The 23622-nt window shown below is 38.2% G+C and overlaps 1 protein-coding gene across 5 annotated transcripts in view; it reads right to left on the reverse strand.

Moving 5' to 3' along the window:
* ikbke (inhibitor of nuclear factor kappa B kinase subunit epsilon) overlaps positions 1–23622 on the reverse strand; it is an 84360-nt gene that overhangs the window by 21057 nt on the left and 39681 nt on the right. For 4 of the 5 annotated variants that reach the window (XM_039749150.1, XM_039749152.1, XM_039749149.1 and 1 more), the window contains exons 7-14: positions 22066–22176; positions 14339–14518; positions 14058–14254; positions 12069–12127; positions 10964–11055; positions 10684–10785; positions 10219–10291; positions 5961–6073 (exon numbers count right to left, since the gene is read on the reverse strand). In XM_039749150.1, coding sequence (XP_039605084.1) covers positions 5961–6073; positions 10219–10291; positions 10684–10785; positions 10964–11055; positions 12069–12127; positions 14058–14254; positions 14339–14518; positions 22066–22176 — 927 coding nt within the window. The remainder of the gene's footprint in view (positions 1–5960; positions 6074–10218; positions 10292–10683; positions 10786–10963; positions 11056–12068; positions 12128–14057; positions 14255–14338; positions 14519–22065; positions 22177–23622) is intronic. The other variant, XM_039749153.1, reaches the window with a different exon arrangement.

The following is a 23622-nucleotide window of genomic DNA, read 5'->3' on the forward strand; positions in this document are numbered from 1 at the left end:
CCCTAATAATCTTAACATATTAATTTCAATTTTCCCACCACTTTGTTTTTACATTTTAATTCACAGTTTTTAATCTGTCACTGTAAATCGCAAATAGTGAGACTGCCTATTAAAAAGTAGAAGGCATTGTCTTTGGATATTACAGTCTAATTGTAACATATAATATGCTAAATAATTACCATTATTCATAAAAAGGTATCTGGTGCAAGTTTTTTTTTTAGGGACAGTCAACACAAGTTTATGTAGGAAGCATTCATTTTCACTACTATGTTGGAAATATTTATTTAAAAACAGTATGGTAGTAAATGATGTTATCTATCTTGGCTTCCACAAAACATATAAGATGTGCAGATTTCCATGGGTTTATTTGATTTTTGTCTCCATTCACTGTTTAAGTTCCTTTTTTTAATGTCTTCTTTGGTTTAATTTCAAGAGTTTTCTGTATGTTTTTTACATTTATTTTAATTTGATTTGATCTACTTTGTTAATCCCCGAGGGAAACGTTTGATGTACAGTAATGTGTATACTTTTTCATTATTGTGTAGTTCTGTTTCTATGTGTGTATCCATGTTTTGTTATGTTCCTTGTGCTTTGTGGAAGGTTGCCCCAGAGGCAGGACCACCTGTCTGTTTCCTTGTTGAACAGCATCCTACTGTACAAAGGTGAGGGAAGCCCACTGCTCAAATGCAGTTCATTGGATTGTTCTTGGTGTTGGGGAGTTCTCGTGTTTTTGGAAGTATTATTGTTTATGCGATTCCCTGGATTTCTGACCTCTACATTATTTTTGAAAACAATTAATTGGCTTCTGTTATTTGGGACTTCGTTGTTGGACTGCCTTTGGCATATTCATTTGTGTGTTTTGGGATGGTTTTTGCAATTTGGAATTACAGATACAGGTACTTTGTCTGCTCTTTATCGTAAAGCCAGAAGTTTAAGGTTACCCTCTCCCTGTCAGGACATTTACTAAAGTATTTTGGAACTTTTATTTTTGTGGACATTTTTCCACTTTGAGGGTCTGCTCCCCGTGAAGCCAGCAAGTCTCCAATGGGAAATGGTCAAGTCAAGTTTGACTCTGCTGGGTGCATTTGTAAGAATGCTTGCTTACACAGTAGCCAGTGTGGCGGCTCCCAAGAAGAGTGTTGTTGACACCTCCGCATTAGGGATGTCACAATCCAAGAAATTTGGTAAAAGGTTTGTATAAAGGGCGGCATGGTGGCGCAGTGGGTAGCGCTGCTGCCTCGCAGTAAGGAGGCCTGGGTTTGCTTCCCAGGTCCTCCTTGCATGGAGTTTGCATGTTCTCTCCCTGTGTCTGTGTAGGTTTCTTCAGGGTGCTCCAGTTTCCTCTCACAGTCTAAAGACATGCAAGTTAGGTGAATTGGCGATTCTAAACTGTCCCTAGTGTGTGTGTGTGTGTGTGTGTGTGTGAGTGTGTGTGTGCGTGCGTGCGGCGCTTACCCTGTGGTGGGCTGGCGCCCTGCCTGGGGTTTGTTTCCTGCCTTGCGCCCTGTGTTGGTTGGAATTGGCTCCAGCAGACCCCCATGACCCTGTAGTTAGGATATAGGTGGCTAAATAATGGATGGATGGATGACAGGCAGACTTAGTCTTGGCGAATTCTGCTAAGTACTGTACTGCAAGGTCACATGGACCACGCTGTGCCTCCAAAATGTCTGCTAGCATGACAGACCATCTCTTTAATTGACTCCATGTTTAAGGCTAATGTAGGTGTTTGGTGGTTAAAAATTGGGAGCTGGGGTTTAAAACGCGTGTCATCTGTTCTCCTGTTTAGTATTGCAGTATTGGTGAAGGCAGGCACAAAGTCACTAATAATGTAACTTGACTCACCCTGCTTCTGTTTGGTTTTAGCCATTCTTCTTGAACATTTAAAATGGTAAATAAAGTAAAAAGGACAGGGTGAGCTTTATTCATCTAGATCAGACATATTTATGCTTTCTTGCTTGCTCACTCACTCAGCCCTTGTCAGGCACAAAGAGGCTAATAAAGTAGCTTAATTCAGCCTGCTTCTGTTTATTTTATTTTTTTGCCATTTAAAATTCATTGTGTAAAATGGGGAATAAATTAAAAAGGAATTGAAACGGTGGAAGAGGTAAACCTTATCGAGTAGATATAGCTTATTTACACAAGGCAGAGTAACACAGTTCTTATTTTATATGTATTACTCTTAATCCCCTAGCAAAAGCCAAGAAGTAATTGACCATCTCACAAAATATTGATCACTCCTTTACTGAGGGATTCTATAAAAAAATAGGTACTAATATAATATATATATATAAAAACAACAAACACAAAAAGTCATGTCTCTGCCCTATAGGAACTAAGAGGAAAAAAAACTATTAAGAACACAATTAGCCGGTCACTTTTAAACAGGTTTTAAAAACACACATACTTTTCTTTTAAGAAATTAAAATGTTGAAAAACAGCCAATGTGTCTGTAAACAGAATAAGAAGCTCAGCTGAAACGAACACCATCAATGCTTAAAACAATCAAAGCAGCATGTGCTCACTGACTTCGATAACAGTTATGAATGATAATACACACTGGTTATTTATTGTATTCACCTGACACTTGGTTCTTAGTATGTACAAGCATACAGACTACACAGGTCAGTATCTCATTCTAACTATGGCACGCTTTCTCTCACTTTCTTTGAATGCTGCTTGACTACAACCTCACTGCTGCTTCCCTCACTTCTACTTCCTTGCCTGTGTTACAAAAGCTGCAACTGCCAGTGAAGGAGCACGTATTGGATTACAGTAATCCCTCGCTATATCGTGCTTCGATTTTCGCGGCTTCACTCCATCGCGGATTTTAAATGTAAGCATATCTAAATATATATCACGTATTTTTCGCTGGTTCGCGGATTTCTGCAGACAATGGGTCTTTTATTTACGGTACATGCTTCCTCAGTTTGTTTGCCCAGTTGATTTCATACAAGGGACACTATTGGCGGATGGCTTAGAAGCTACCCAATCAGAGCATGTATTACATATTAACTAAAACTCCTCAATGATATACGATATGCTTCCCGCGCGGTGCTTGATTGTTTGCTTTTCTCTGTCTCTCTCACTCTCTCTGCCTGACGGAGGGGGTGTGAGCAGAGGGCTGTTTGCACAGAGGCTGTTTGCCTAGAGGATACGAACGCTCCTCTAAAAAATGCCGCTTTATCGCGGTGCTTTGGCATACTTAAAAGCACAAAAGCACGTATTGATTTTTTGATTGTTTGCTTTTCTCTCTCTCTCTGACATTCTCTGCTCCTGACACGCAATCCTTTGAAAAGAAGATATATTTGCATTCCTTTAATTGTGAGAAAGAACTGTCATCTCTGTCTTGTCATGGAGCCCAGTTTAAACTTTTGACTAAAGGGTGTTATTTCATGTCTAGAGGGCTCTAATAATGTTAACAGTGTGGGAGAGTTTATAAGGACTTAAAATATATAAAAATAACCACACAAACATATGGTTTCTACTTCGCGGATTTTCATTTATCGCGGGGGGTTCTGGAACGCAACCCCGGCGATCGAGGAGGGATTACTGTAATACGTTCTGACCATGTGTGTCACTACAGCATGCAAAATGGGGAGGACGGGCGAGAAAGGGTTTCAAAACACGTTTTACCAGGATCTGTCAGAAGATGCTTTCCTGTTGCACTTGATTTGATTTATCGAAATCGACCTGCAATTAGACAAGGAGGCAATGTTGAAGCTTTGTTTTCATCGTAAAGTACACTGTGATTTGGAGTAATGGTAAGAGGGGGTACAAACGTTTAGTACAAACGTTTTTAATTTTCTTAACTGGTTTTCAACCTCAAATTGGTTTAATATTTAAATGTTTTTTACTCATATTCCTACTGTACATCATAACACAGATTAGGTTAATGGCCAATTCTAAATTGGCTCCTTGTGGAAGTGAATGGACCCTGCAACTGAGTGGTGGCTTCTCAGGGCCCGTTCCTGCCTTGCAACTAATGTTACAGGGATAGGATCTGAACCCATGAACCTGAATTAGATTTAAGTGGGTCAGAGAATGCTATGTTACTTAATGATTCTTGAACTACAGTAAGCAGGACTTCAGAAAGCAGTTTCTTTATTGATATAAAATTACCAGAATACTGGAAACAACTGGGTTATATCGCAAGAGAACAGTTCTTAAATATAATATTCCAAAAATACTGTATAGTGTAAATCAAGGATGAGGCTACTGCCTACAATTACGTTAAAAAAATCAACAGAATTTTCAGATAACCTTATATTTGTCTGTTAAATAGATATCTTGGAGGTAGCTACTGTAGGTCTCTGCAGAAAAACTGAGACAGAATACTGAATTGGGTAGATAGTAAACATAATTTGCCATATACACTATGACTAAAAATAAAGTTTTACATGAATGTAATTACACAAATGGGTGCAATTTGGAACTAGAAGTAAAGGGTAAAGTGGTCCTAATAAAAACTTATGATGTTCAAAGGCAATTAAAAAGCTGAACAAAATACTGGGCTGCATATAATACCTTAGTACATGACATACAAATATGGAGAGTTTCTTATGATACATAATTGTCCAATTCATAAGGAACAAAACAGTGCCAGGAGAAATCCAGAAAAGATCTTTTGAGCTAAAAATGAAGCATACATTGTATAGTTTTAAGCCAAGGAGACATCTATGCCAGTACATATTGTACCTTATAAATTTATGAAACAGATACCGTAGCCATTCATTATTATTCTTTATTTCTTAATATACAGTATAACTAACCACAGTACCTTCCGAGGACAGGTAACAGAATAATTTGCTAATATTTGCTATCTCTAGCCCTACGCCACTTTCCTCAGTATGTGCATATGTCTAAACCTTGACTGGTGCTCCCCTTCTTGAGCAAGCTCCCATAAAGCCTGCTTCAAGGGACCTTTCTCGCCTCCTGTCCAGTTTCATACTCTCTTCCCTCTGAAGGTGACTCTCAGCGTGCCTCTGACACCTTTACTAACGTGCCTTCACTGGTGTTCATTCTCTTCCACACATTTCTGTAAAGCTCATTTCTCAGATTATTTTCAAGGTTTTATGCTCTCCCCCTTTGATGGTGACCCTCTCAGCATGCCTCCTCTGCCTTTACTAATGTCTCCTCACTGGTACTCATCCTGTTGAGCACATTCTCAATTGCTTCTCAGACTCTCATTATTTTTGAGTTACCTTTCTTGCCTCCTGTCAGGTTTTATACTTCCCGTCTTTGAAGGTGACTCTCACAGCAAGCTTCTTACTCCTCTACTAAAGTCACTAATGCGTCTTTACCAGTGCCCCTTTCTCTAGCGCACATTTCCGTAAAGCACGTTTCTTAGATTATTTTCAAGATTTTATACTTTCTATCTTTGAAGATGACTCAGCGTGCTTCCTATACCTTCACTAATGTGCCTTCACCTGGATGGCATGGTGGTAAAGTAGTTAGTGTTGATGCTTCATGTATTCAGCATTTTAAACTTTAATATTATGTCAAGTTGGTACTTGTGTGGAGTTTACTTGATCCCCCATGTCTGTGTAGGTTCTTCTCTGGGTGCATTAGTTAACCTCAAGAATTGCAAACATATGCATGGTAGGTTAGTTGGCAATTCTAAACTGGCTGTATGCAAATGTCAATATGGATGTATGCAGCACGGCACCATGTGATGGGCTGCTGCATCATTCAGGATTTGACTTGTCATTTTACCACAGTTGCTGGGACTGGCTGTGCCCCCCAGCACCTCAGCTGGATTAGACTAAGTAGGTTTAAGAATGTGGTTAAAACCTTATAAAATAAAACCTTATTGGAAGATAGTTATGAGAAATAATTTCCTCACAGTAAGCATTATTAAGTAGCGACACAAAACTACTTTGGGAACATCAGACAAGCAGCAAATGATACCAATTATGTGGGACATAAAGGTATGTACTTATCAAAACATTTCATATTCTTACGTTTTATCTTCTGCTAAGAAAGCGGAATGCTTGGACCACTCTACTCTGAGACGTTCCAGCTTGTTCTGAGAATTATGAACGGAGTCTGTCAATCCACAGAGGGTTTCTTGAAGCTAATAATAAGTAGAAAAAAACAAAGAAGATAAAGAAGAAAACAACTAATAACAATTAAAATTTAATTATGAGGTAAATACACCAAAGAATAGATTAACCCAAATTTTGGAGTTCCAATGCATATTTCCTAGGTACATGATAATAGACTCCAGCCCTAAGACCACCCTACAACAGATTAGTTACTTCTATTTTAATATAAGGGTGTTGTGGTGGAATCATAGGTTTCATATACCGGTAGGTTGATCAATATTTTGTGTCTTTATTTGTAGAATTAGCATTTTGTTTGTTATGATGTTTAAGGAGCAAGTAGAATGGGCAAACCGTTTTTTTTCTCTCCCCCCAAAACTTTAGGAATGCTGGTTTTTATGACTAAATTGTTGGCCACTAGTGAAAGAGAGAGGTTAGTTTAATTGATGAAATGGCCTTCATTTCCTTTCTTGGTTATTTATTTGAAGAATACTGACAAGAAACAAATTCACTTGAGGTTTTTGTGGGCGGTGTCTGAGCTATTCCATTGATGAACTGCCCAAAAAGGTGCCTTTGTCAAAAGCTACACAGAGACAATAAAGAGAGAGGCTTGCAAAGGCACGCTCTCTCTGCCATGTTGTATCCTGACAAAAGCAAACCAGATGATGACCTGAAGAAAACAGGATGCCTGGGCCTGTGTAGATGATGAGTTAACCAGGAGTAATTGAATGCAACTATAAATTATTGTGCCATCTGAAACCACACATTTTGGCATTATCATGTTGTATGTTCTTGGTTTACAATGCCACATTCTATTTGCTTGTATGGCACTAGTTATAATAAAATGTATTTCCAATAATACATAGTTAAAAGTGTAGCTCTTTCTCTTGCTTTTCTTTTCCACTCTAATTACCTGAGGTTATAGATAAAGAAGGTGAGGGGAAGAAAGTGCTGAACTTATGCAATCCAACTCACCACATAGTTGTAAGTGTATGGGATTTGAGGAATTTGGTTAAGTCTACACAATAAAGAATATAAAGGGGAAAATAGTGTCACCATAGAGCCCTATACGACAATACAGCTGCTAATTTCAACTTCTGAATGTTAAACCAGAACATGTTGGTACTAATTCCCTTTCTGATGGAAAAACTATGACTGAAAAGGTTACAGGTATTTTTGTGAAGTCCATTAAGCATTTAGGATTTTAATATCAGACCACAGGCAATTAATCTGCTGTCAATCCCATGTCATGATCAATTCAAAGAAAAGATAGCTCATATTGGAGATACATTAAAGTTCATTTCTGCAACCAAGGCTTGAAGTAGCATTGTGTAGACCAACCCAGTTGCTTAATAAAAAGCACTTATTGCTAAAGTAACACTTCTGCTTCACTTTAGTGATTTTGAGCCCTTATTGCTTAATTTTGTCTTAAACAGCTATTTTAATTGCTCCTTATTATCAATAACATGCAAATGACAAGAGAGAGCAGCATTTCTCCATTTAGCTTATTTACATTTACACCTGTGTGTATTTATCTGCACTATTGGGTTTAATTAAATACTTGGAAGAAAAATGAAGAGAAAAAAGTGAAGGACTGAGAATTACTCGTCCATTTTAGCCTTCAAATCATTTGCATGATAGAAAGGGAAAGAAAATCTAGGATATGAGAATGACCTGAGATAGCAGAGTTAATTTAATTTCATAGCTTGTTAGTGCTTTATTGGCAAGAATTGCTTTCTAATTAAGCAACCAGATCAGAACAAAAACCTGCAGCCACTGCGGCTCTCCAGGACTGGGATTGAGGACCCCTGGTGTAGACCAAAGCAGGAATAGGGAAAGTGAAAGCAACAAGGCACAATTGTTCAGAAATCTATTGGCTGAAAAGCATCCACACTAAAAACATTCCTTCAACTTCACATTATCTTTACTTAGGCTTAATCACAGATACAAATTAAGTCTGTTACTTATACTAAGTTGCCATTAATATATAAAAGTTTGCCAGAAAACAGATATGCAGCGACTGGGAGCCCGATCGAATCAGGCTAAAAATTCTACGTTTGTGAAATCCATACTTTCTCTGCAAAGAATTATTTGTTTTGTTAAGTCCTTGAAATGATTTTGTTATCATGTCACTGATTTGTGCTTAAAATAGACCTTTTCGGCCGATGTAATGAAGAGCTTCCTGTTTAAATGGTGCTGCGAGACGTGAACTCAGCTCTTTTGATTTTTTCCGGCAAGCAAATTTTCAAAACAAACCGTATTATACGACTCTAATCAGAGTCGGAGTAATAATTATGTTGGCATGGTCATTTAGATTTGAGATCGGCTAAAATGTAAACAATGACCGTTGTTAATACCCAGCTGTCATTACAACAGTATGCCAATAGATGTCAGAAGGACGGATGCCAAAACCGAACTGCCCAAAGATAGATTCCCACGTACCAAGCAAATGGCAATACGTTCTAAATTACTTACGGTTCCGAAGCTGACGAAGGGTTTATATCAGTCAACGATGTTAGTCCTGGAAAGTATGCCCCACCAAACCAACGTTCCAAAAACCAACCGAACTTACTGTTATCTGCTCGAACCAACAGCGACTTACTATACTCGGCTGACCAGCGGCATCACTGAAGCATTCGAGCATTTGTAGCCTATCATGCAATACCGCGTCCGCATTTGCCACATTATGTTCTAACTACAGAGGCAGAGTCCCATTGCATGGTTCTATCTTGTATTAAGTCGAGGTATTGATGTGAATACCATACATACGGATAGTATCAAATTATATACAGTATAAGGATGCTGAGTAATTATAGTATATAGTCAAGTTTCAGTGTGATGTGGTGACCTACACTCATCATCCAGTTTTCTTTTCAGTAGTGGTCATATGCCCTTAAGTCCTATCCAACCAGCATCAGTGATTCAATCATCCTAAAGGCAGCATTGATGGAATACAATGAAAATGATTCAATGAGCTATGCTTTTCTTTCCAGCACAGCAAAATTAATTAAGACAGTGTTAATGGCCAATGATATCTTTCATGCAATACGTCCATCAGGAACAGTTCAGTGTGGTTAATTAGCTTCCTTCTGCTACCACCACCACCACATTTTCCCTACTCACGTAGGCCAGAAGCAGGTGGAAGTCAACCATAACATTCTTTTCCTTGGCCTGTTCCAATTTGCTATTTTATATTCCAAAAGACTACAAGTTTGGGACCATTTGACCTTGAACAAACTATGGGAAGAATTTATGGACAATAACCTCCCACCTCCCCACATCACCACCACTATTCCAGCAGCACTATCTCAACACTTCTGATGGTCTCCCCAATTAGGTGATAGACTGTTAATACAGGGTGTCCCACTCAGGAGTACAACTTTAAAAATGTGTATTACTTGCGAACGCGTGAATGTAAAGGCGAGCTGTAAGAACTGAACATACCTGTATTTAGTGGAAAACAAGTCCACATTACAAAAGGTGCTGAAAATGTCCTCCCCCAACGTCCACGCACAAGGAAATGCGACGCTCCATATTTGAGAATGTCCTCTGCAACATGTCACTGTCAATGGCAGCAATTTCACGCTCGATGTTTGCTTTCAGTTGTTCGATGGTCCTGGCTATGCTTGCATGAACCTTGCCCTTTAAATATCCCCATAGAAAAAAATCTGGGGGAGTTAAATCGGGCAATCGAGGTGGCCACAAACCTTTCGAGATCACCCTGTCTCCAAAAATCGATCGGATCTCTTCCATACTGGCATGAGAGGTATGGCACTTTGCCCCGTCCTGTTGGAAGTAACCTTCTTGAAGTTCGTAGTCGTCCAGTTGTTTCACAAATTCGTCAAATATGGACAAGTATTGCATGCTTGCTTTCGCCACTCTGCAGGGTTGGTGTCTGGGGCTAGACGGCCGTCTGCGCCTGGCTGGCGCAGCCCGGCCGCTGCCACATCCAGGGCCGCCGTAGCGGCACCCGCTATAGTGCCCGCCTCTTTATGACACAGAATCAATTCTTCATTAAATAAGGAATATTTTGAACCTTGTTGCATGATGATACATGCACGTGTTGCAGATTAATTCGCATTTTTAAAGTTGTACTCCCGAGTGGGACACTCTGTATTAGGAGATTGCAACATTCTTGCCATCACTGATTTGCCAAACTGTTTTATGTGATACTTACCACTTGCAACTTCCTCTTCTGTTCAGGTGAATCTTTACATTTTGGGGCACTAAAGTCCTCAGCATTTTCAAACCTGCATTTCAAGAGCCACAACTCAGCTAAGCATAATCACTACATTGTCATAATTACACTACACCAAATTATAGATTCTAGTTGAATACTTTATACAATTTATAAAGACAGGGTTATCTTCACATTAAGCTTAAAATAATTATTAAGAAAAAAATATACAAATGAGAAGTAGAGAGGCATTTTGAAGATAAAACATTTTGATTTTTCATTTGCAATGATTAATACAGTATATGTGTTCTTTGTTAGGCAAAACCTCAGAACTTTTGACTTTATATTTATTGGAACCGAAAGAATGCAACTCACAGCTTATAGAGACGATCTTCTGAGTTTTGTTAGGCAAAACCTCAGAACTTTTGACTTTATATTTATTGGAACCGAAAGAATGCAACTCACAGCTTATAGAGACGATCTTCTGAGTTTCTGCAGAGTAACAGCTGGAAAGTGAACATGTGTGTTTTCTGGAGAATTATGTTGTAGTCCACCTTAAGCTGTTCTCTATTAAAAAGAAACACATTTAAGATCTCTTTTTTTTTTTTTCTAAATAGGTTATACCACTTTACCTATCATGGAATAAAGTGTGTACCAGTTGGCATCATTCCTGCTTATGAAATCTTTAGTATGTAAGACAATTTCACAACATGTCTAAAAAGGACATTGAGAAATCACCACTCACGCCAGCCAATAGCAACCACGTAGTGTCAGTTCTTGGCAACTCTGTAAGAAGTGGGCAATCCTCAAGTACTGATGCACAGCTCCGACAATGTTCTACAAATAAAACAATGTTAAAATGTTATTCCAAATAAATTAACATATTAGTAAATATGTGGTCTAGAAAAGATAAAATTGAAATTGACTTTTCAAAAATGGCATCTGATAGAGAAAATTAAGAGAAATATGTTTAACTAAAGAGCTGAATAGTTTGGGTGGCAAATTTCAAATTTTCACCATAAAAAGGCGTAATATAAAAATGTAAAGTTGAAATAAAGATAAAGCACAGCCGGGTCCCATGTCTCATGAGAAAATAGAATTTAGTACCACGAAGAATTTGCATAAAAAAAAGCAAACTGACTAGTAAAACTCTAAATAATTAAGGTAGAGTTGTAATGCAGTGTAGATGATAAACTTGGCACTGTAGAAAATGAGCTAAATTAAAGTCAAAAGGTAACTTTCAGGATATGAAGAAGTGAAATTGTGAAAACAAAACCAAAATTACTAAGCTCAATGCATAAAACGGAAGCAAAGAAGAAATATCGCTTAAAAATCTTAGCCCTAAAGTATTTCAACACATAGCGCTAGTACAGCACACGCTTTTAGTTTTCTTTGAGTATCTGGAATCTTGGACACAGGGAATAACATGTCATCATCTTAAACATCTTCTGGGCAATGACATCATAATTCACATGATCAGAATCACGTGACCCAAAATGTCCAGTTGAGCCACAACCAAGATGGCCACAAATATCAAAATAACTTAATCAAAATGGCATCAAGAAGTTAGAAATAAAACATTTTGTATCATCTTCAAAATTACAAGATTATTGCAGAATAAGTACAAGAATGAAATGTGCTCAGTTTAAAATCCCAGAATCATTTTATGCACTACACTACACAGCAGTTAAAAGAATGAAAATTAAAAAATGATTGACAACCTAGTTCTCATTGATATTAAACAACACACAACTTGCTTAATAATCTTCATAATCTAAATAGACACTTGCGCTAACATTAACTAAACACCAACTAAACTGGTACTTCAAATTTCACATAATTAGTCTTACCTTGGATAAACTGTAATCTGCAACCACATCATACTTGGGTGGGAATAATGGTATCTCCGCTAGTTAAAAAAAAAATGAATACATAAATAAAATAGGAACATGTTCAAAAATAAAAAATAAGATGCAAAATGTGGCAAAACTTAACCCAGAGCAGATTTATATACAAGAGTATTTATTCCAATAACCATAACATACTGCTATTTTACGTGTTCACAAATATTACAGACCTAATGGAAGTCAAATAGGCTGTTCTCGATGTAAATATAATGTAAAGGACATCCAAATATTTACACTTTCCTCAGACATTAGATGAAGAGGAGGTGCTGACGAGTCTTCTTGGCAATACCCGAAATGTGTTGTGCCCACTTCAGTTTATCCATGATGGTCATTCTAAGAAATTTAAAGCTGTTCACCCTCTCCATAGTATCCCTTTCAATGCAGATGGAGTGTAGACAGCCTGCTTCCCCAAGTCTATGACCTGCTCCTTGGCTTTGCCGACATTAGGTGTATCATTATTATCCTGGCACTACTGAGTCAGCATGTACACCTCTTCTCTCAGAGTCTCTTTGTTATTGGTGGTTAGACCTATAATGGTAGCATCATCAGCAAATTTAATGATGGAGTCGAAGCTGTGTTTGGCTACACAGTCATGGAGGTGAACAAGGAGTACAAAAGGGACTGAGCACACTACTCTGTGGAGCAGCATAGAGAAGGTGATGCTGCCAATCACAACATGTTCAGATCTTTTTCTTTATCAAATTTAATATCCAGGTGCAGAGGAGGGTGCCAAGTCCTACACTGATGAGTTTTGTGATCAGCTCTGACCTTACAACAGTGTTAAATGAAGTGTTGTAGACTACAAACTGGACTCTGGCATAAAAGGTTTGATTATCCAGATGTACTTGGACGGTATGGAGTGTGAGGGATATTTAATCTACTGTGGACTAACTGGAACTACATGCAAACTAGAGCCAGTCCAAACTATGCAGAATTTTCAGTTTATTGTCTCCACCAGTTTCTCAAAGCACTTCATCTTGACAGGAGTGAGAGACACTTGTCTATAGTCGTTCAGATAGTTTACTGTACTTTTGTTTTCATAGAGCAGAAGGACAGCTATCCACCTCGAACAGTTGCTTTTCTCACTTCTCCCTTCTTTTAAACAGTACAAGGCCATTGGCATGTAGACCAGGCAATTTAGAGAACTTTCAATCCACAGGTTCTAAATGTTACTGAACAGCCAATCATAATAACAAATATGGTTTTATAATAAACACTGTGTATACTACTTTATATACATTGCAGTCTATGTATAGTTTGGTGGATGTGTTCTGTTTGGTACTGTATTACTGTCAATGCCATGACCCTGCACCATGTACAATGACAATAAACATGAACTTCAAATTCATCAAACTTAGGTGTTACATGAAAACCTGTATCCATTATATATTTTATAAACTTCCTTTTTCTTGGTTAGGATTATGGAGACCTAGCTCAAGGCAGGAACCAGAAGTGTATATTGTTTCAATTCATTGGCATTAAAAATCACAGTGAGCCACTTTAGAGTCACCAACAACTTAACAGCATGACTTTGGGCTGTGTGTGAATATGAAGTCACCTGCAGGAATCACAGGTAGAACACATAAGGACTTGCCACCACAGATGAGAATTTAGTCAGTCATATGAAGTGGAAATGCTACTTTGCTGATCTCTATGCTGTATATGTACAATTGAACAATATCTGCTCGATTTGGAGTACCATGAAATACTTTGAGAAACAGTGCATTGGCAGAGTGTTTAATACTGCCATCTCATTGTTTCAGAGACCTAGGCTTGAATGCCAGTCCATGTAAAATCTGTAATTTTTTTGTCTGTAGGTAGTTTTACTTGCACATCCCAAAGGCAAGTGTATTATGTATGTCAAAAGCATCCCATCCAAGTTGATTTCTACTTTGTGTTCTTACATTTATGCACATCGGTATATATACTCACGTTCACGATAAAGAACTCCAGTGGGCCTTTCGTACTCCCAGCTATACAAAAACAGTGGCTTGTCAGAGGCTGTTGGTGGTAAGCTGTCCACTTTCATAGATGAATCTAGCAGAAGGGGGTGTCCTTCAAACAGGTAATGCTGGCTCTGGGGTCGCACTTTTGTCTGTGCAAAAACTTCATCCATAAAGATTGAAACCCTGTCATATAGGCCAAAGGTGGGGAAGGTTAGAGGCAGAATAACATATCTCGGACCACATAAAAAGATAAAAAGTGAAACTAACGTGTTGTACGCTTGGATGTATATCCGATGGGAGGTAGCCTGATAGACAAAAAATACATTGACTACTACTCTGTGAATGATGTCAGTTGTCTCTGCAAAGAACTGGTCAAAACCCCAGCACTTCTCTTGGTTAACTTCCAAGACATTGGCTAAGACTGGCACAAGCTGGCTCTTCAAACCTCTAAGAAAAAGAAGGAAAAATAAGCTGTGAGAATTTTTAAGGCAGACACAGAATAAAATCATTTGAGGACAGCATGTTCTACTTAAAAACTTTCATTAATATTGTATTTTGTGGTGTTGCATAAAGCAAAATATATAAACATGAAAAATATTTTTTATGTACAAAGAAATAATGGCTAATCATTTTAAGAATAAATTATGACTGAATATTAAGTGTCTGCAACCATTAATCAGTAGTAGAGGTAGCTTTGACAATACACTTTGTGACTGGAAATGAGTACTTTACTAAAAAGAACACGTTATGAATTGTCAAAGTTAATATGAAAACTGAAAAGAAAACTTCTGAATCAGCAAAAATTCTTGCTTCTCCCACACCAATAACCTAAATCTAGTTATGAAAGAATGAAATCTTTAGTATCTATCTGGCTCTGCCAGAAATTAACCCCAGGGAGTATTTATACTATTATGTAATGGCATTTATGAAAATTCAGAATGTCTAGCAATTATGTTGGGTACTTGGCCATTGTGTTTTTATGTATTAGTTTATAGTAATCAAAACAATTTTATGATGTACAAAAATATAATAACAGTATTTTATCATTTACATGTAAAAGTGTGACAAAGCGACCCTCAATACTCACAACTGTTTTTACTTTATATTCTTCAGCTGGGTGATACAGTAAGAAAACAAATATATCAACTTTTACTCATATGCCAATAACACCCAGGTAAGTCCTTCCTTTCGATCAAATGATATTTCTTAAACTGCACCCTTAACTGTGTTTACAGTGAAAACAATGTATTTGAGTAATAATTACTTCTTTTTGAATATAGAAATCATCATACAAGAAATAGTCAGTCTAAGCATCTGCATTTTTGAGTCAGTACACAGCTTAGACGTCATCCTTCACATCAGTCCGCCTTTTGTCACAATTATTACTAGCCTGAAATGTGTGTTTGTGACATGGTTGGAATTCATGATGTATAGCTGTAATCAATTCAGTTTTTTGAACAATTTATAAAAAGTTTAAATAATAATTCAAGGTTAAATGTAAGAATTTACATTTTTGAAAAAAAAAAAACGAAAAAAAAAAAAAACCCACTATAATTGGTTTACTTGAAGCCTATGTGCCAGGTGTTCTTTTAGGGCCATGCATTCTGTCAAACAGGTGAAAGAGTAAAGTTGCACATGAGGAAACAGGTATGGAGTGAAATATTTATTTATTCATGATTTCCTTAAGAAAGTGAGGAAACAGTTAAAATTTTTAGACTTTAGCATTAATAGTGGCTCTTTTTCCTAAAAGTGAAATGTTTCTTAATTTAAACATAAATTATTATTTAACCTATTCATAAATTATTCAAACAGCTATATGGATTACAACTATACTGCTCAAAAGAATTAAAGGAGCACTTTTTAATCAGAGTATAGCATCAAGTCAATGAAACTTATGGGATATTAATCTGGTCAGTTCAGTAGCAGAGGGGGTTGTTAATCAGTTTCAGCTGCTGTGGTGTTAATGAAATTAACAACAGATGCACTAGAGGGGCAACAATGAGATGACCCCCAAAACAGGAATGGTTTAACAGGTGGAGGCCACTGACATTTTTCCCTCCTCATCTTTTCTGACTGTTTCTTCACTAGTTTTGCATTTGGCTACAGTCAGTGTCACTACTGGTAGCATGAGGCGATACCTGGACCCTACAGAGGTTGCCCAGGTAGTCCAACTTCTCCAGGATGGCACATCAGTACGTGTCATTGCCAGAAGGTTTGCTGTGTCTCCCTGCACAGTCTCAAGGGCATGGAGGAGATTCTAGGAGACAAGCAGTTACTCTAGGAGAGCTGGAGAGGGCCATAGAAGGTCCATAACCCATCAGCAGGACCAGTATCTGCTCCTTTGGGCAAGGAGGAACAGGATGAGCACTGCCAGAGCCCTACAAAATGACCTCCAGCAGGCCACTGGTGTGAATGTCTCTGACCAAACAACCAGAAAGACTTCATGAGGGTGACCCAAGGGCCCCATGTCCTCTAATGGGCCCTGAGCTCACTGCCCAGCAGCATGCAGCTCGATTGGCATTCGCCATAGAATACCAGAATTGGCAGATGCACCACTGGTGCCCTGTGCTTTTACAGATGAGAGCAGGTTCACCCTGAGCACGTGACAGAAGTGAAAGGGTCTGGAGAAGCCATGGAGAACATTATGCTGCCTGTAACATCATTCAGCATGAGCAGTTTGGTGGTGGGTTAATGATTGTCTGGGGAGGCATATCCATGGAGGGTCACACAGACCGCTACAGGCTTGACACCTTGGCTGCCATTAGGTATCAGGATGAAATCCTTGGACCCATTGTCAGACCCTATGCTGGTACAGTGGCTCCTGGTGCACGACAATTCCTGGCCTCATGTGGTGAGAGTATGCAGGCAGTTCCTGGAGGATGAAGGAATTGATACCATTGACTGGCCACCACACTTTCCTGACCTAAATCCAATAGAACACCTCTGGGACATTATGTTTTGGTCCATCCAATGCCACCAGGTTGCACCTCAGACTGTCCAGGAGCTCAGTGATGCCCTGGTCCAGATCTGGGAGGAGATCCCCCACAACACCATCTGTCATCTCATTAGAAGCATGCACCGATGTTGTCAGGCATGTATACAAGAACACAGGGGCCATACAAGTGCTGCGTACACTTTTGAGTTGCTGCAATTAAATTTTGGCAAAATGGACTAGCCTGCCACATAATTTTTTCACTCTGATTTTTGGGGCGTCTTTGAATTCAGGGCTCTGTAGGTTGATCATTTTCATTTCCATCAAACGATGTGGCATCCTTTCATTCCTAACACATTACCCAGTCTATATCAGTATAGATATCCAGGAGGATTTCTTTTTCCCATTGAGATCTGATGTGTTTTCAAAGTGTTCCTTTAATTTTTTGAGCAGTTTATAATAGATTTACTTTTACAATTTGAATAGATTAAAATTTCCAAGCTAAAAAAATTATGATGTTCTCACAGTACATAGGATACAGAGAAGATAATTCATGCTTTCATTCATAGCAGGATTGACTACTGCAATTAGTTATTCACAGGCTGTTCACAATGTACTACTGGTACACTGTAGTTAATTTAAAAAGCTGCTACAAGGATCATTAGCAGAAAAAAACAACAACTACATACCTCAGTTATTAAATCTTTAGGCTGGCTTCCAATTTAGTTACATATAAAGCTTTATATACTAATGACTTAAGTTATGTTAAGTAAGTAGGGCCTATCAATGTACAGTTACTAGAGCAGGTGTCTCCCAGTTCCGATCCTGGAGGGCCACACAGTGACTACAGGGTTTCATTTTAACCATTTTCTTAATTGGTGACCAGATTTTGCTGCTAATTCACAGATTTCCTAGTTAAGACTAAGACCCTTTAAATCAGTGGTGAGCAACGTCATTCCTGGAGGGCTGCAAGTTTTTGTTCCAACCTAACTGTTTCATGAGAAGCCATTTATTGCTGAGGAAGCACTTATTGATCAAGTGATATTTTTCTGCAATATTTTAGTTGTACCACTTGTTAAGATTTTGAACTCTTAATTGCTTATTTTAGTTTTAAACAGCCCTGCTGTGGGCTGGCGCCCTGCCCGGGGTTTGTTTCCTGCCTTGCGCCCTGTGTTGGCTGGGATTGGCTCCAGCAGACCCCCCATGACCCTGTAGTTAGGATATAGTGGGTTGAATAATGGATGGATAGTCTTAAACAGCTGCACTCACGGTTTTTAATTGCTCCTTATTAGAAATTAGAACTGTTTCCATTTACAAAGGTGTGTATTCATTGTGTATTATTTGGTTTAATCAAATACTCGTAAGGAAACTGAAGAGGAAGAACTGAACATTTCTCATCCATTTTAGGCTACAAATCATATGGATGATATCATTGGAAAGGAAAAAAAAATCTATGATTTAAAAATGAACAGACATTCAAGAGTTAAAACACTAACAAGTCGATATATTAAATAAGTCTGGTTATTAGCAAGGATTGTTTTCTAGTTAAACAACTAGTCTGGAACAAAAACCTGCAGCTACTGTAGCTCTCCAGCATGGACACTGGTCACCCTTGTACTGGAGTGTATATTACGATCTCAATACATCAGTTTTCTAAAGATTCCAAGGATAAGTAAAACTACTTTTGGAAGTTGAGCCTTTAGCTATAGAGCACCTAAGCTGTGGAATTACCACCTTTGTTGTAAATTTAATGTCCCTTCTGTCGTTTTACTCTAGCAAACTTGATTAGAGCTGCTTATTAGTTGGTCATATTACATCTCTTGTTAGTCATTTACTCAGGAATATGACCAATCATGTACTGCTACGGACTATTCTGCATTAGTTGTTCCTAGCATTGGCAGTACTGGAAAATGCATTGAGCAGCAAATGATCATGGACGTCCACGTGACACCCTCGCCATGCATCCCATTTTTCCTGATCCATCATCCAAATGTTGGTCATGCTTGTCACCATAGCTCGATTTCTCTTTCCCTGTTCTGCACTTCTCCTCCTCCCTCTGCTACAGCTGTTTGCTAACCATAGAAGACACCAAGAAGCTGAAGGACTGTTGGCTAAATTGTGCCTTTCCCAAACTCTATCACTGTACAGGTCTATGAAATAACATCTAAAAAAAAAATGTACTGTTGTTTTTAAACACAGACAGTCAAATAAAAAATTACTCCAAGAGATGACTTTGGTTTGCTTGAGTTTCAATTAAATATATAAATCAATACATTAAATGAAATAAATAATGAAAATGCATAATGTAAAATAGCCTTTATCATTTCACAGAAAAGGAAAATGATAAAGAAGAACGGAAAATCAGTGATGTCACAAATGTTGAAGGTAGCAGAGGGTCTCAGAAATGAATGGCTGACAGCTCTGTGCAGCATAACTGTGTTTGAAGGGGGACTCCAGAAGCTTGCAACTGAAGAGGGCTTATTCAACTATTTAAATAAAAGGGGGATCCTTTGGAGTGTGGATTATACCCGAGCAATCAAGGTTTTTAAACAGGTAATGAAGGTAATTGAGAGAGGGCTAAAGTAAAAGAAACAGGCATCTTGTGAAAGTGAACAAAATGCAGTTTGGCTTCATGCCATGGGAATAAAACAGATAATTTGTCGTTGGACAAATACAAAAAAAAAAGCATCAGGCAAAGGAAAAGACATTTATATTTTAAGAACTGTGATAGTAAACAGGGTATTATATGTCACAACACTGTGTATCCTGTCAGGCTATTTTTCACTGACAGAGGCAAACAAAAGTCTTAACATAAACTGCAAACCTATAAAACAAGCAGCACCTGCAGCAGACAATGAAAGAAAAATAACAAATCCAAACAAGAGACATTAAACCTTACACAATGCACCCATGTTTTTGCTGGAAGTGGTGATCTCAAAGGGTACTCTATGTGCCCTTAAAAGATATAAATAATACACTGAAAAGCATATTAAAACAAATATCACACATACTGTCCTTGTATGCTTTTGTAAGAAATCACAGTTTACATTACTACTCTCTGTATAAACACTGAGTGGGTGAAATGTTTACATTACATATTAAGGCGGACAATAAACTGAACAACAAACATTTACTTTTTCATTTGTTAATTTCCAATATGATAAAAAAAAAGAACAGTTCAATTTTTCATTCCTCTTAATGTTTTGACTGAAGTAGCCACTGTAGGTAAGTAACAAAAAATAAACCTGGCACTCAAAATTACTTTTGACTACTTTTATTTATATTATTATTTTAGTGTAAAAATACAAAATAGAAAAGGAAAAATTAATTGTAACGTGACTAGAACCGTATTAAATGTGGTTGTGTTTATTTCTGGTACAATATATTGATAATATAGTTATAAAACTACACCTAAATTTGAAGCCAAATTAAAATGGCAAGGTGCAAAAAAAACAAACACGTACAACTGAAAATGAAGATGACAGAATATTGTATAGGAGGTAATTATTTGAATTTCTAATTACTCCCAATATATTCCTTGTTAAGCTTTTCTATTTATTCAATGATATTGTTAAGTAGACATTAAAGCTTGAATACCAGAATCATAAGTTATTCATTCTTTAATGCTTAAGTTCAACATTTTTGAAGTTAAGGTTATTTATTCACAATCGAGATGAGCTGTCATTTGCCCATGAACCTTGCTAAACTTGTTAAATAGTAACGTATTTAGTAATTTCTATTAAAATGTGTGCTTTCCCTGGTGGCTTACAGTTGTCAGCCAATAAGACCACAGAAGCCCAAGCTTGAAACAAAATTGTTACAGCTTACTGAATATATCCAACAGATAATGTTCTTGTGCATCAATATTCTAATGAGGGCACTCTATTCTATGATGTTTGTGTGTCTTCATAATAATTCAGCAATTTCCTTTTCCAGTAGATGGATGGCACACTGGCACTATGGTTGATCTGCTGCCTCCCAGGTCCTCCCTGTGTGGAGTTTGCATGTTCTGTCCAAAGACATGCAGGGTAGGTGAATCGGCAACACTCACTGGCCAGCGTTGTTTGTGTGTGGTTGCACTGTGATGTATTGGTGCCCCATCCATGGTTTGTTGCATGCCTTGGGCCCTAAGCTAGCTGGGACAGGCTCCAACCACCAATCTCCCCACCCCAAACCCCCCAAATCGTGAACCTCGTCTGGGTTAAACAGGTTACAAAATTACATGAAAGTTGACGCTTGTTTATAGGTACAAATTTGCACCAACTGCAATTTTATATTTAGAAACTGTCAGTTATATCAAAGATATAAGGAAAACCCTTCCAAGATACAGTGTTGTATCACCAACACTGACAAAGTGTTGGTGATACAGCATTTATTCTTACACATCTACTATATAATAAAACCCTACTGTATATCTGTGTGTGTCTGAGACTGAGATAGGAATGGCCAGGCAAGACAGGTTGACACACACACACATGAGGATACTGAGGAAAGGCACAGGAGTAATGCCGAGAGACGCCCTAAAGGAAAGGATGGATTTGTGATAATGCTAATAATTTTTTTACAGTGGATATTACAGGTGGTCAAAAAAGCAAACAGGAGGTGAGCAAGGTGTCGACAGAGAAGTGCCAGGGAAGAGAAGTTGAGACACAGGGGAATACTGAAGACAGGTATAGATGGAATGCTGAAGGTGCATGTAAAGCAAGAGATGTCACATACTTTTAAATTTACTCTTTTGCCTGTAATGTAACTAGTATAAGAATACAATACAACAAACACAGAAAAAGACAGAAACAACAAAAATGGATGGTGCAGCTGCTGATTATACAGTAGATGTAAATCAGGCATAGACATGTATACCTAATCTATTTTTTTCCTCAATTAGATTTAAACAACCTTTGAAGCATACAAATAAAGATATGTTTAATACAAATATAGCAAATTATTTTCATCATATGAAGCTGCATATCCACACGTAGGTGAGCTTTAATATATAAAATGTGGTAATAATTGCCACCTATATAAAAGTCACTACTACCAAAGAAACTCCTGGAAAACTCACTGGGACATCTGACAGGTGACTGGAAATTCATAGCCCCACTCAATTGGTCCATCCTCTGATCTCTGTATGCCGGATATTGATCCAGGTGGCTTCTCTGTAGTTATCTTATGCCTAGAAAATAATTATTCCATATCAAAAATGTTTAAACAGACCCGTACACTTTTGCAGACCCAGTTTTAGCTAACACTGTTTAATCTAATAAGCATCAGAAATGCAACTAGAGAACACAAAAGGACTTAGTGACACATGCATGGTTCACGACAGAAGTCTCCAGATTGTTTGTTCCACTGTGTCACTTATGCAATAAGCATCCTAATGACTTTGAAACTCATCTTTCCTCCATGTGCCTGAACACAGTTCTGCGAGTTAATAATTTGAACCTTGGTCTGAGCTCAGGAACAGTGATACAGAAAATATTGAAAATCAAGAAAAATCCCTGATCCTGACAAATGCAAAAAGGAAGAAAGGCTGGAAAATATTATGAACATTATGAATGACAGCCGGGTCCCATGCCCATGTTCCGGGGGAGCCGCCATGGGCAGTCCAATACCTCCCCCGGGACGCTTGGTGGCACCCTCCCTGGCCGATGGTGATTCCCCAACTACCCACAGGGCTCCATGGGAGATGGAGTCCTCCACAGCTTGGTTGGGGTCCGGTGGGGCTGTTTGTTTCCAACAGCCCGGCTGGACGAGTCTTCAGCCCCACCCGGAAGTGCAATCAGGACCAGGTGGTCAATCACCTGGAATGCTTCCGGGTGGGCTATAAAAGGGCCCAGCCACCATCACTCAAGGAACCAGAGTTGGGGGGAAGGAGATGAAGCTTGAGGAGGAGTGGTGGTAAAAGAAAGGAAGAGAACTGTTTTGTGTTTGTGCTTGTAGTTTGGGACTGTGTTTGGGCTGTGTGGCACGGGAAAGACGTGTCCCACAGCTGAAGAAAATTAATAAAGTCTTTGGTTTTTTTTATACGTGCCTCCGTGTCTATCTGTGTTGGGTCGGGCGCCTATATAGCGCCTTTTGTTACAACATATTTCAATGCAAAGATCATCAAAATGACTGAAACAAAACGTTTCCAAAGTAGACAGTCTGACAGAAAGAAAATGTAAATGTCCCACAAAAAGTAAAAAGCAGTTAAATGTATGCAGATACAATTTTTCACTATCAAACAAAACACTGTGAATAGGAGACAAGTCAGACAAAGAGCAAACTGCATCTTAGTGTAGAGACTTCTTTCATCAATACGAAAAGCATCTAATATCACATGTAAATAATACAAAATATATCCAGAATAGAAAGGAATAAAATCTACCAATCTAACAATGGATGATGCTGCAAACATCTCTGATCCATTAAAGTACAGTTTCTGACCACAAAGGAGCATCCAAGTGCCTCAGCCTGACAATTTAATGACAACACTTGTATGATCTAATAACAGTAAGGACAAAATATACATCTCAACAGTTCACCGAGAACAGGAAGCAAAAAAGAGAGGGAGCTGAGACCATGGGGTCAGGGATAGGGAAAAAAGTGTTGAATGCAAAGCCAGCACACTGAAAGGCTT

This window comes from Polypterus senegalus, chromosome 3 (genome assembly GCF_016835505.1).
Source record: "Polypterus senegalus isolate Bchr_013 chromosome 3, ASM1683550v1, whole genome shotgun sequence".
Lineage (NCBI taxonomy): Eukaryota > Metazoa > Chordata > Cladistia > Polypteriformes > Polypteridae > Polypterus > Polypterus senegalus.